Source organism: Hypanus sabinus, chromosome 25 (assembly GCF_030144855.1).
Source record: "Hypanus sabinus isolate sHypSab1 chromosome 25, sHypSab1.hap1, whole genome shotgun sequence".
In the NCBI taxonomy this organism is placed as follows: domain Eukaryota; kingdom Metazoa; phylum Chordata; class Chondrichthyes; order Myliobatiformes; family Dasyatidae; genus Hypanus; species Hypanus sabinus.
In genome coordinates, this window is record NC_082730.1 from 25,730,942 (window position 1) to 25,745,687 (window position 14,746).

At 41.7% G+C, this 14,746-nt stretch overlaps 1 protein-coding gene across 1 annotated transcript in view; it reads right to left on the reverse strand.

The window, feature by feature from the left end:
* Window positions 1-2,403: 2,403 nt before the first annotated feature.
* The window catches only part of mdfi (MyoD family inhibitor), a 117,860-nt gene continuing 105,517 nt past the window's right edge, over window positions 2,404-14,746 (reverse strand). Inside the window, exons 3-4 of the mRNA XM_059950358.1 lie at window positions 13,850-14,128; window positions 2,404-9,667 (exon numbers count right to left, since the gene is read on the reverse strand). Coding sequence (XP_059806341.1) covers window positions 9,417-9,667; window positions 13,850-14,128 — 530 coding nt within the window. The 3' untranslated portion in view covers window positions 2,404-9,416. The remainder of the gene's footprint in view (window positions 9,668-13,849; window positions 14,129-14,746) is intronic.

Sequence of the window (14,746 nt, forward strand, 5' to 3'; positions counted from 1 at the left end):
TTTGCTTCCTCATTCTGTTCTAAATTCAAACTCTGATGCCAGGGACAAAAGAGGCTTTACAACTACTATACAGATCTCAAGTGCTCTCAATAAATCTGAACAAAAATCCAGACAGAAAACTTTCTGATTCGCAAAAGCTTTAATGAGCTTAGAAACATATTCAATACACTCATTAAACGATGTTGCATTTTCCCCTTCATTTCCAAGAGAATCGCTACCAGGCTGAGATTGTATAAAGATGCTCATGTGGAAATATTAATTAAATGAACGGATTTATGTCCGGCACTGTAGGTTTACTGTGTCATTTGTGCTGTTAGGTCAAGCTGACCTCTGTGCTAGAGTTCCCATTATTAGCTTCAGCAGACGTAATAAATTGGCAAGAGCATTAGCATAAGTCTGTGCTCTAACTGAGCAAAGCAAAAGTTTAAGGATTAGAGACAAAAACAGATAAAGTATGAGGAAATTGCAACACAATAAATCACTCATTTGAATCACATCGGGGGGCAGGCACAGTTAATACAAGTGGGCTTTTCAAACAACACGGATCTTGTCTGATTTTTGCGACAGTTATAAATAAATTAACATTTAATTTGCATTCATTATCCCTTTTTTTTACAAAATGTGACTGTCAATTTACAGTCTGCCACAAATCCCCCGGAAGATCCTTTGTCCCTTTAACCCCAATCTTTCTGACACAGACACTTCTGTCCATTGGGAATGGATGCCTTTAATTATGGTGCCAACATCTGTGTTCTGTTCTGCTACAAAGTAGTGCCACCCAGAGAAAAAAATGCCCTTCTCTAATTTCCTTCCTCTGACCCTTCCAGGACATCTATCACTTTTTGAACTGTATCTTTGTTGTATGATGCACTTCAGGTTGAGGTCTGAGAGGAACTTCACCTAACTCGCAATGCTGGGCCAAGAATGACCCAGAACACGATGGCTTCACTCTTCTCCTGATTTACTTATGAGGCATGATGTAGAATTGAGCTATGCATCCCAGGATAGTCCAAGGCTCAATCTGGACTGGCACCAGGAGAACAGAGGAACCAGAAATCAGGATTCTCAAGGAGAAACATAAATATTTGAATCTCAAGCAAGAATAAGATTATGCTGGGCCACAAGTCCACCCCTGTATACAGAAATGTGCTGGAAAAGCGCCAGCAATGTCATAAAGGAACCCACCCACCCTGGACTGTTTATCCCACTCCCATCAAGGAGGAGGCAACATAGCATCCATGCCAGGACCACCGGATTTGAGAACAGTTCCTATCCCCAAGCAGTAAGACTGATCAACACCTCCACCCACTAACCCGCTAATGTACAGCCCCCACAACCACTAATTTCCTTCTCCTTTACAATTGTTTACTGGAATGACATTAAACACTAAACAATCTTGTGACCCAAATACGTTTGTGGATGGCATGGCAGCGTAGTGGTCAATGTAATGCTATTACAGCACCTGCGACTTGCGTTCAATCCCGCTGCTCTCTGTAAGGAGCTTGTACGTTCTCTTTGTGACCACATTGGTCTCCTCTGGATGCTCCAGATTGCTCCCACATTCCAAAGGTGTACAGCTTATTTGGTTAATTGGTCATATAGGTGTAATTGGGCAGAGCAGGCTCATTGGCCCAGAAGGACCTGATGCCATGCTGTATCTCAAAACAAACCCTGGATTTGGAGGTTGACCAATAGACTACTAATGTAGCTGAAGCAAAAATCATGTTAAATTTTAAGAGTTGGTTAGATATATAATGAAAAGGAAGAAGTGAGGGCAGATTAGTGCATATGGATTCAGTTGTTGCTCTGGTAGAGGGAGAGTATCACTGTGGCCTGGATGGGCCAAACAGCCTCTCTCCAGACATTGTACATGAAAACAAACAGCCAACACTTCATGGACAATCTGAGACTAACTACTGGTTGGAGGCAAGAAAAGTAGTTATTCTCCAAAAATTACTTCTCACCAATCAGTAGGAAGAGAATGGAGAAGATTCAAAGATGTGGGAAGGGTAAAAAAAAAGCTTTTACTGGAAGCAATTAGCATATTTATTCAATACCAAGAACAATGTCATCTCATTGTGGGCTCTGATGAATTTAAAATAGATTAAGCAGGTGGAAATTGGACTCAAAAGCTTTTGGATAAATTGGGAGCTTAACGCCATTCCTGAGTCTCTAGAAGGCTGTGATTGCATTGAATTTCCCTGGTTTTCCTTCAATCTCCATTACCAAAACCAAAACCATTCATCATAGATGAATCCAGATGTTAGGCACTGGCACATGATTTTACCTGAATCCAAAAAAGGTCTACTGTACCGCCTACGGAAGCAGAACCTCATGTGTAATTCCATCACAGGAAAATGTATAGAAGGTCAATGGAAAGATCAAGAGACAACAACAGCAATATGCATTTATATTGCAACTTTAATGTTGTACAATATCCCAAGGCATTTCACATGAGCATTAACAAACAAAAATTGACACTGAGCCACAAGGCAATATTAGAACAAGTGGCCAAAAGCTTGAATAAAGAGGTAGGTTTTAAAAAGCACCTTAAAGTAGGAAACCAAGGCAAAGAAAGTTCTGGTGGGGAATTTTAGATCACAAGGCCAAGCAACTGAAGGCACAACCACCGGTGGCTGAGCTTCGGTAGTGATAAATGCTTTTGCATTCTTTTTTAACAGCTCATTGACCTGGAAATGTTAACTCTGCTGCTCTCACTACAGACGTTGACTGACCTGCAAAGTATTTACAGCATTTCAGGCTTCCAGCATTGACAATATTTTGTCTTTCTCTGTCCATATTGCTGCACCTTCACTCCACAGCATTTTGCCAGCAGTGACTTAGTGAATGGTATCTTTACAAGTCTTCACACTCTTTAACTAACTATGTTGGTGGTAGCATGGACAAGCCTATGATGATACGGTTCCACCTCCCATATAAAAGCAATATTACACTGATAGCACAACACAGGAATATTGCCCAGGAACACAAATATAATGGACTACATTTTCAAACAAGAACATCATGATTCATTCAATTTGATTTTAATATTACATACTAGCAATAAATTATCAATCTGGAGTTTGACAGGTTTATGAAGAGTAGGAACTAACGGGGGAAAGAGGCGTGTGTAGTCGTGGTGAATTAAAGATAGTTCTATAAGTCAGCACAGAAGGAGGTGATTCAGGCTATTGAGTCTGTGCTGTATCTTTAGAAGTGGATTCCAGTTATTCCCAGTTTCCCGAACCTCTTTTCCCCCTAAAATCCGGCATTTTTCCCCTCATCAATATTCTTAACCAATTCCTTTCTGAGGGTTGCTATTGAAGCAGAAACTTATCACAGAGCATTGCAATGTCCTGAGCACTCATTTTATAATTCACCAATATCATCTCCGGTTGATTTGCCAATTGCCTTGGAACTATACCCTCGAGCCTTTGCTCCATTATCCAATGGAAAGAAGCATTCCTCTCATAATTGTAAATTCTCTCATTTCCTCGTTGCCATCTCTGTTCCAACAGCAAGGTGCCCCCATCCTTCTATTTTCCAATTATACTTTGGAATCTATACCCATTATGCTGAATATATCCTTTTTGTAGATACCTTTAATGCCACGCATACAGCTATGCTTTTGTGATCAAGTTGGAATGATTGGCAGGAAGGGTGTCACACCACCGGCAGTTTTTTTTTCGAATGTTTACCTGTATCACTAATTATAAATGCTTCCCTCTTAAAAACATTCTTGTCTTTAAGCTTTTAAACAGCAAAGCAGTACTGAGGAAATCCTGTACCGTTTGAAGCCCTGTGCTTAGGGCAAGGCAATCAATCCAAATCTGCTCATTCTGGTCTTCCTAGTCCTGACGAACGGTCATTTGACCTGACACACCGACACCGCCTCTTCACAGTTGCTACCTGATCTTTTAAGTAGTCAGGTGGATATAAAAGATCTTTTGGTACATTTCAAAGAGCAAGGAATTAGCTGCGGTGTCCTGCCAATCCTCATTCCTCAACCAACAACATTAAAACATTTTATCACAAAGGATTTTTTTGGAAGCTTGCTATGTGTAAATAGATCGCTTCATTTCCTGTATGCTCTAACCACCTTAGAGGAGACACACAACATGGAAATAGGTCCCTCAGTCCATTGTGTCTATTCTGACCATCAGCCACTAATTTACACTAATCCTGCATGCATCCCATTATATTCTTCCCACATTCCCATCAACTTTCTGCAAAATTCTATCATTTACCTATACGTCAGGGACAATTTTCAGTGGCCAATTAACATAACAACCACAAATATTGGAGGAACTCAGTAGGCCAGGCAGCATCTATGGAAAAAAAGTCCAGTCAACTGAGTCCTGCCGGAGGGTTTTGGCCCGAAATGTCGACTGTACTTTTTCCAGTAGATGCTGCCTGGCCTGCTGAGTTCCTCCAGCATTTTGTGTGTGTTGCTCATATTTCTAACATCTGCAGATTTTCTCTTGTTTGTAACATAACGACCAGCCCCTTTTGGGATGTGAAAAGAAACCACAGCACCTAGGGAAACTGATGCTGTTACCGGGAGAACGAGCAAACGTCACACACTCAGCGCCCGGCCGCAGGACTGAGCCCCAGTCGCTGGGAATGATGACACAACAGTTTTACCAGCTGCACCACTGTGCTAACCTAATTAAAACTGCAGTAAGTGCTTCATTTTCTATCAAGCACATTGGGACATCCTCAGATTGCCAAAGGTATTGCAGGAATTTGCGCCTGCCTTTCTTTTTTTACAGCAAACAAATGCAGGTTAGGATAACTACATCCTGAGTGCTGTGTCGCTAAATGCTTCAACTATTCTGTCTTCATTTATGGCCGTTTGCTTATCTGCATCTTCCTGAAATACACTGTACACCTAAAAATAGACATTTAGGGACAGAATCTAATCTTCTCGTTTCCAGGTTCAATTCTGCTCAGCCCAACTCTTACTTAGAGAAGCCACACTCCCCTCTTCTAAAGCAATGGTGTAAAATGTGATCAAAACCGACTCTCGTAGCGCACCACTACTCACCATCTGCTGACAGAGAATGACTTGTTATAAAAACGAGAGAGGATCTGCAGATGCTGGAAATCGGAGCAACACACTCAAAATGCTGGAGGAACTCAGCAGGCCAGGCAGCGTCCGTAGAAAAAAGTCCAGTTGGCATTTCAGGCCGAGACTTTTGACAGGACTGAAGGGTACTTCTTTGAGTCCCTCCAACCAGTTTAGTTTCTTTTTGTCCGTTAACCAATATTTAATCCAAAGCAGTGCTTTGCCAGAACTTCTTCACCCCCTGCCTTTCACTCCGATATCTTCCCCTTTCCTTCTCAGACTCGACCCAAAATGTCGACTGTTTATTCATTTCCAAAGATGCTGCCTGACCTGCTGAGTTCCTCCAGCATTGTGCGTGTGTTGCTTTGCCCCAATGCACTGTGCTTCATTTTATTTTTCATATTTTTGTGCGTGTGGCCATCTGAAAAGACTTCATAAGGTCCAAAAATCACACCTATTAGTTCATCCTTATGTAATCTGAGAGCTCCAAGCTCAAAAATTTCTTAATCCATTTATCAAACATGATTTCCTTTTCATGACTCCTTGCTGACTCTGCCAACCTTGTTCTTATTTTCCAAGTACCCTGTTACCATTTCTTTATCAATAGATTCCAGCATTTTCAATACAAGGAGCGGATCTGAATTTCCCCGTTTTCTCTTTCCCTCCTTTCAAAAAAGATGGGATTATATTTGCTATCTTTTCAACATGTGGAAAACATTTTAGATTGATGGAACTTTAGAAGATGACGATCAGTGGAAAAACAACTTTTCTGTCGGCACCCTTTCAAAACCATAAGATACAGACCATTAGGCCATGCGAATTTATCATTTTTCAGTTCCGTTCCTTTTTTATGAATGTTAATATTTTAACTCATTCCCCCCAAATCCTTATCTATCCAGTATTTCCTGTGCGTTTTGTGCCTGAAAAACATTTTCCTCTCCCAATATAATTTCTCCTCTTTGTCCTTCACAGACCCACACTATTTTTTACACATCTATAACAGCTCTTACAATCTCTTTTTTCCTCACTATATTACTCTTGTACCCACTCTCTTCTTAACAGATGAACATCTCATCTTCCATCCAGATGAAAGGCTTTGGCCTGAACTATCGACAGTACATTTCCCTCGATTGATATTGTCTGATCTGCTGAGTGTCTCCAACCTTTTATGTGTTGCTCCAGATTCCAGCATCTGCAGTCTCCTGTGTTTCTCTTCTTATCAATGCTGTGGTTCTCTTCCTGCTAGATTCTGAAATATTCCCAATCCTCAGGCATATTACTGTCTTTTGGAATATTTTTAGCCTTTTGTTTTGATTTAATATTATCTTTAATTTCTCTTGACAATCTGTACTATTTTTTAATGCTTGAATGAATAATGTTTCTCAGAACCTACTTATTAATTCCTTAACTGTTGGCCCTTTATTTAATGTTATACGTGAGGGATTTGGGAGTTTCACAGCTTGACATCCTAAGGAAGGAGCACTTCAAGAAAGATCTGGTGCAACGAATCTTGATTTTAGTGTGAGGACATAGGGGAGGAAGTGGAGTGCATGGGGTGTAGCAGCATTGTAAACCGAGGAGCCCCAAACATCTGGACAACCTTAACTATTAATGTTTCATTCAGGAATACAAGAAAGGTAAAGTTAGCTACCCAAAAACTAAAAAAAAAACTTGACAAAATATTAAATTTGCAGACAACTTGATATAGCCCTATTCACAAGTGAGCTATTCTGCCTTAGTGACTATTGAATCTAGAACATCATGCAGCAACTAAAAATATATTGTATCAAACCAGAATACACAAAAATTAAAACAACACATACTAATTTAACTGCATTCTGTATCAGCGTTCTAGTATTGGAATAAACAACTAGTTCCAGTTACTATGTTAACTCAGGGCAGAGTTCATAGACTACAGAAATCATTTAATTTATTAGAGCTAGATGTAGATGTTTGAAGGAGACACCCGGTTGGTCCTATTCCCCTGTTCTTTTCTGCTACCAGGCAAATACATCCATTTAAATATTTACCTAAATCTTTTAACAAAATTATTGCTGTGTCTGCTTTCAGACATTCCACACCATAGCCAGTTACCATGATAATCAAATACTCCGCTCCCCTTCTTTGTTTTAAGATTTGGTAGCAAGAAGTACTGATACCGCATTGTCAAACTTATATTATTTTCTCATCCAATGCAAATTAGTTTCTCTAAATTTGTGTCGATAATATTTCCAAAGAAAATTTTATCACAGATCAAGCAGAGGTTCCATCACCTAATTCACACCTGCCACTCAAAGCACACGGTCAGATGTAATTAAGGTCAATAATCTGAGTGGGTTCATCCACTGAGCAGTTTATTTTCTTCAATAGCTACTGGGCTGACTACATAAAACAGTTTTGATTCCAGCTAAGTCAACGTCTTAGATAAGTTTCTTTGGGGTGAAGCAGGTGACCTTGGTCAGACAGAGAGAGGGATTGGCCATTGCTCTTATTTAGCAAACCTTAATAGGCACAAAAATAATGAATGCTGGGGATGTTTGGCAGATTAGGCAGTATTAGTGGAAGGGGAAACAGAAGTAATGATTCAGATAAATTGTCTTTCATTAGCTCATTTCATTAGTCATCAACCTAGTAAGCTAATTCTGCTTTATTTCCTTGAAATGTGGCCCGAGTTGCTAAGTATCCCCAGCATTCTTTCTTTTAATTTCAGATTTCTGGCATCTGCAGGATTATTATTTCTTCCTTTTTGCTCCCCCACCTGGTAATTTGTCCAGAAGGGGGGAGTGGAGAACTGGAGAACATTATGAAGAAAAGAAAAGACTTTGCTGTGATCAAGCACCTTCCTATATCTGCAGTTTAATTGTCTTTTGATATGACAAAGATAGGCAATGTAACTTTATTCAAATTTGGAGACCAGGAGCAGTGAAGGGAGGAAAGGGCCAGTTTAGTTGAAGGGGCCATTATAACATGAGGTGACCAGTGGAAGTATTATGAGTCATAAGAAAATTGGACCTTGTTTTCTATATTTTTTCATTCTTCATTAATAAACTTCACATGTGGGGGAAAAAATCCCAGTAAGTCCCAAAACCTGTTAAAGTTAATTTACAAGTTCTGGTTCTTCTGGGCCCAATAGTGCCTGGTTGATCGATTGTAAGCAGCTATTTGGCCGGTTGTCCTGCCTGACACTTAATGCTTAGTGCAGCCTTTGCTGTCATGAAGTAGCTTGGTGAAGGGGCAGCCTGTGATATACAACGGGCCCATTTAGGTGGTCCGGCATTTTTTAATATAAAAAAAATTATATTAATTTTTTTTAGAGATACAGCACAGTAATAGGACCTTCCAGCCCAATGAGCCTGTGCTATCCAATTCTACCCATGTGACCAATTAATCTACTGTCTTTGGAATGTGGGAGGAAACCCACATGGTCACAGGGAGAACGTACAAACTCCTTACAGACAGTGGCAGGAACTGAACCTGGGTTGCTGGTGATGAAATAACATTTTGCTGTTGTGCCACCCTGGTAAGGAAGGATATTTTTCCGGTTGCCGCAGGATGCAGTTTGCTAAACTCCCTATCACTATTTTCCTCATGGAAAACAGTTACTGTAAGTACCATTCCTGTCCTGAGTATAGTGTTAATAGGCTTCAAACAAGAAGAAACAGCCATCTTTTACCCTACAGATGAGATTCAGGTTTTCAAAGGAAATCTATGGATAAGTGATGGGCTGACCATCCTCTCCCACTGGAAACCAATGTGACCGTGTACCACCCTCAGGCATAAGTAATGAAAATATTTTTTGCCTGCATTTTGTCAGAGCCTCTTAGTAAATCGTTCACTATGAGGCATAAGAGGTAGATGTTGACCTAGCAGTGTGAGGATCGGGAACATAGAACTAATCCCTCCTTACCGGTGTTCACTCACAATCTGACCAGACTCACCTCAACAACTTTCCACCTACAACAGCTCTTCCTGCCCCACCTCCTACGGGAAGCAAAGTCAGGATCGTGTCCTTGAAGGCTGAAGCTTTGATTCATAATGAAATTATCAGAAGAATATTCTAACGGGTAAAGGGGAACAACAAAAACCTGTTCACAGAAAGCTTTGGAAGTTGAGAAGTTTGAGCAACAATTGGCAAACCTTCTAGCTGACTAATAAAAAAATTGAAATAGATGTCACTAGCTCCACAGTGACATATGTCTCATCTTTATTTCTTGACAGCCAGCAGTTTCCTGGATGAAAGAGATTTGCAAACAGTTCCTTGCTCGTCGTCGAACCTTGAAGGTACATCCCGACCAACCATCCAGTCAGACACTCGTTAAGTCCCGGACGAGATTTCCAGAATTCACATTTAAGAGGAGAAGCAGAGGCCACAGCACTCCATGCAGATCTCCAGGCAGTCTGCCGACTCGCAGCACGCGTCCACGATCCCGCAGTCTGGATCGCACGGCAAGTCACAGGCCGCGCATTCCTCGGAGCCGCAGCAGAAGCAGCAGGAGGTGTCGGAGGTGCAGGAGCCGCAGGTCGCGCAGTCTAGTACGATATTGCACAGGGTGAGGAACTGGCAGAAAAGGCAGGCTAGAATACAGTGCACGCAGCAGTCTAAGGAAGAGAGAGAGCGATTAGAGTTGTTTATCACTTTGATTCTGACTAATAAAGATGGTCTGTGTGTGTGTTTCATCTGCAGACAATATTAGAGACAAGTCCAGTTCTATTCCCAACCAGTGCATAGCGAGATCACAGGGCAGAGATCATGAGCAGAAACTGTGACTGATTTCTTCTCTCCAATTTAGGACTTATTTATGGTAAATCAGGATTCGGAAACTTGACTTATTTTCACACTCTCCAACATGGGGGTCATTGGTAAGGAATTGGGAGCAGGCACCTTGGCTAATAACCCTCACTCTAACCCAGTGTTCAGCAGACAACAGCAGGGTGCTGGAATTGTATGGATTTACTTTCTTTCTAAACTAGGAGGCATTTGATAGCCAATCATGAACAGGAAGCTTGACAAATTTTCCCTCCCTCTACACGAGGGGTCAAAGGGTGGTAATTTGGAGTTGGTGATAGGCTTATTTCTGTGCTCTATCTAATAGTCTATGTCCTTAGTGTTACTTTAACTGAGCAGGAAGTTCAGATTGTGACTGAGCATGTGGAGATCTCAGAGCTTTATTTTATTCATATATTGTGTTTTCTGAGGTGAACTGCTCCCATTCATGAGAAAATCAGTTTCTACTTGAAAATACTTTCTCACACTTAATCAGTGCTTCCATTTTCTACCCCAGTGGTTTCTGTGGCAGTGTTAAACCTCAGTGCACCCTAGTACTCATGAGTCTTCCTGGCAGTAACAGACTGATTAACCCCGGGTGCCATCCTGATTCAGCCCTCACTGACTATCCGGTCTCATCCATTTTCTAAAGAGCCAGATAGTTTCTCAGTGATGCTCACGGGCAGCTATTCTTCTTCTTCTTGGTCCCTTAGCTCCCATGGAGCATTGAGGACCTCCCATCTCCATTGTCCAAAGTCAACGGTATGGTTGGAACTCATCAATGTTTCTGCAATCCATTTTATCCAATGTACCGAACTGGACTTATCCATTTCCACCGCTCACGATGGAGACGTAGGGTGGACTTTGAGATGCCACGGGCATCTATGCTGTTAACCTATTCCATAAGACCATATCGTATAGGAGCAGAAGTAGGCCATTCGGCCCACTGATTCTGCTCTGCCGTTCAATCATGGGCTGATCCAATTCTTCCAGTCATCCCCACTCCCCTGCCTTCTCCCCATACCCTTTGATGCCCTGGCTAATCAAGAACCTATCTAACTCTGCCTTAAATACACCCAATGACTTGGCCTCCACAGCCACATGTGGCAACAAATTCCACAGATTTACTACCCTCTAACTAAAGTAAATTCTCTGCATCCCTGTACTAAATGGACATCCTTCAATCTTGAAGTTGTGTCCTTTTGTCCCGGACTCCCAAACCATGGGAAGTAACTTTGCCATATCTGCTCAGGCCTTTTAGCATTTGGAATGTTTCAATGAGATCCGCCCTCATTCTCCTGAACTCCTGAAATATAGCCTAAGAGCTGCCAGACGTTTCTCATACAGTAACCCTTTCATTCCTGGAATCATTGTTGTCAAACTTCTCTGAACCCTCTCCACTGTCAGTCTATCCTTTTTAAAATAAGGAGCCCAAAACTGCACACAATACTCTAAGTGTGGTCTCACAAGTGACTTATAGAGCCTCAACATCACGTCCCTGCTCTTAAATTCCATACCTCTAGAAATGAATGCCAACATTGCATTCACTTTCTTCACCAACGACTCAACCTGGAGGTTAACCTTCAGGGTGTCCTGCACAAGGTCTCCTGAGTCCCTTTGCATCTCTGCATTTGGAATTCTCTCCCCATCTAAATAATAGTCTGCCCGTTTATTTCTTCCACCAAAGTGCATGACAATACACTTTCCAACATTGTATTTCATTTGCCACCTCTTTACCCATTCCCCTAAACCATCCAAGTCTCTCCATTTCCTCAACACTACCCACTCCTCCACCTATCTTTGTATCACTGGCAAATTTAGCCACAAATCCATTAATCCCATAGTCCAAATCACTGACATTCAGCATAAAAAGCAGCAGTCCCAACAACGACCCCTGTGGTACTTCATTGGTAACCAGCAACCAGCCAGAATAGGATCCCTTTACTCCCACTCTCTGTTTTCTGCCGACCAGCCCATGGTCCACACACGCTAGTAACTCCCCTGTAATTCCATGGGATTTTATCTTGCTAAGTAGCCTCATGTGCGGCACCTTGTCAAAGGCCTTGTGAAAATCCAAGTACACCACGTCTACTGCATCCCCTTTGTCTATCCTGCTTGTACTTTCCTCAAAAAATTGCAGTAGGTTAATCAGGCAGGATTTTCCTTTCAGAAAACCATGTTGGTTTTGGCCAATCTTGTCATGTGCCTCCAGGTACTCTGTAATCTCTTCCCTAACAATTGATTCTAACAACATCCCAACCACCGATGTCAGGCTAACAGGTCTATAGTTTCCTTTCTGCTGCCTCTCACCCTTCTTAAATAGTGAAGTAACATTTGCAATTTTCCAGTCATCCAGTACAATGCCAGAATCTATTGATTCTTGAAAGATCATTGTTAATGCCTCTGCAATCTCCCTGGCCACTTCCTTCAGAACCCAAGGGTTCATTCCATCAGATTCAGAAGATTTATCCACTCAGGAGAAGCTTCCTGAGCACCTTCTCAGTTGTAATTTTCACGCACATACTTTTCCCTGACACTCTTGAATGTCCGGTATACTGCAGATGTCTTCAACTGTGAAGACTGATGTAAAATATGGATTCAGTTTCTCTGCCGTCTCTGCATCTCTCATTACAAAATCTCCAGCATCATTTTGTATTGGTCCTATATCTACCCTCAACTCTCTTTTACCCTTTATATATTTAAAAAAGGTTTTAGAATCTTCTTTGATATTAGTCTCCAGCTTCCTTTTGTAATTCATCTTTTCCTTCCTAATGACCTTCTTAGTTTCCTTCCGCAAGCTTTTAAAAGCTTGCCAATCCTCTATCTTCCCTCTAGCTTTGGCTTTCTTGTATGCCCTCCCTTTTGATTTTACTTTGGCTCTGACGTCACCTGTCAGCCATGGTAGTGTCCTTCTTCAATTCGAAAATTTCTTCTTATTTGGAATATATCTGTCTTGCACTTCACTTATTTTTTGCAGAAACTCCAGCCACTGCTGCTCTGCTGTTCTTCCTGCTAGTGTCTCTTTCCAGTCAACCTTGGCCAGTTCTCCTCTCATGCCATTGTACTTTCCTTTATTCCACTGAATTCCCTTATTTCTTTATTCCTTTTGTCTTTCACTTGTTTATTCAAGTCAATTTAGTGACTCTCTTAAGATTAGTTTCATGAGGAATAAGATTCTGAACATCATAGATAGTTACTTAATCTAACACATTATAAGAAGCCACACCATAATGAGTTGGCCCCATTGAATTTCAGTGAGCATTTCTTTCCCTTGGACAAAGCTGAGGATTATCTATATTATTGCCTGCAATGCAAGGCTTCAATGCATATGCAAAAGAACATGGATTCTGTAACTTGCTGGCTGCTATTTGCCAGTGATTTCCCAATTGTACTCTGTTAGTGCACTTATTATAAAGTCTAGCAAAGGAGAGCAATTCCCGAGACCCATAAAGCAGAACTAGAACAAAGGACTGGTGTAGGTCTAACCCATTGTAAGGGAGTCTCCTCCATTGATTGACCTGGCGAGAAATAGTGAAGGATTAAGTGATACTATTTTCCTGTTCTTATCTAATTCTTTGAAATTATAAAGATGCTTTTAAAATGCGGTTTTGTGTTTAACACTTTTATATTTAGAACTTTAAAGTGATCCCTGTTTTTTAACATTCCTGAATGTATTCCAATACAATCAGGGACATACAAAAATATTTTTAGTGTTTTGACAGCATGACAGTCGAACAAACTAAGGGATCGGGCTAGTTACCTGTGAAATGTCTTGGCCAAACTTTCACAGATGTGGCTTGTTCTGCCTTTACCCACATGGCAGGACTTGGAAGAAATGCCTGGCCTCATTCTGAGCTTGAGCTACCAGTCTGCAGCAACTTCTCACCATGGACTTGCAAGAGGTGAGCATGACTTACCAGTGACAGCACGACCTTGGCCACTCTGTTTATTGGTCATTGCTCTATGATAAAATATGTACGTTACTAAAATTAAACACCCATGCCAGAGATACTCACCTTCCTCTGCGTCAGAAGGGATCTGAGATGCTGTTGACCTGGAACTGGATTTGCTCTTCTTACTGCTGTGGCTGTTGATGGACGGGTAGGACTGCAGTTTGCCATGCTTGTAGTGTGAGGTGGATGGTGCCGAATGTGCCACACCACTGCCGTGCACTCTGGGTCCTGCCGTGCTGTTTGGCTGGGGGTCCTGTCTAATAGCATTTTGTGATGACACGGGGCCTACTGCAACCTTTCCTGGTGTGAAGTAACTTGTTGAAGGGGTAGCCTGCGGTTGACCTTTAGACAAGAGAAAATAAAAGCTTTAATTTCCAGTATTAACTCCAGCTGGACAGACAAAGGCAGTAAGCAAATAGGATTCTCACCAATCTCCCCATTACGCCACTCACCTAACCCAGAAACCAGGGTTTCTTAACTGGGGTTCCATGGAACCCTAGCATCCTGTGAGAGGTCGCTAGCTGTTCCATGAGAGACCGCGATTAAAAGAAATGTGTTTTTTTAAAACTTTCTGCAATGGTGGGCAGCGACTGAACTGCCCCATAAGCATTCTCAGGCCAGTACGACAGTGCGCATTTGGACCGTGTTTATTTGGTTTAGACCAATTTCAGTTTTTGTCACGAGATGGGGAGGCCGTTGATATTGGTGAGTTCTGTATTGCACAGAGGGTAGGCTGTTGAGGAACGTGAAGTGCATTTTCCGAGCATTGAATGGACTTGCCCAAATCGGGCTATGACATCAGCCTCTCCCTCTCAAATTACCTCCCCCAATTCCCCTTATGCACCGCCAACTAACTAATGGGAGTGAACAAACTTCCAGTGTAGTAGGAAACTGGAGGGAAACTTTCATTCAAAAGATTGTCCAGTGTGGTGATTTTTAGAGAGGAGCTGTGAGATGGAA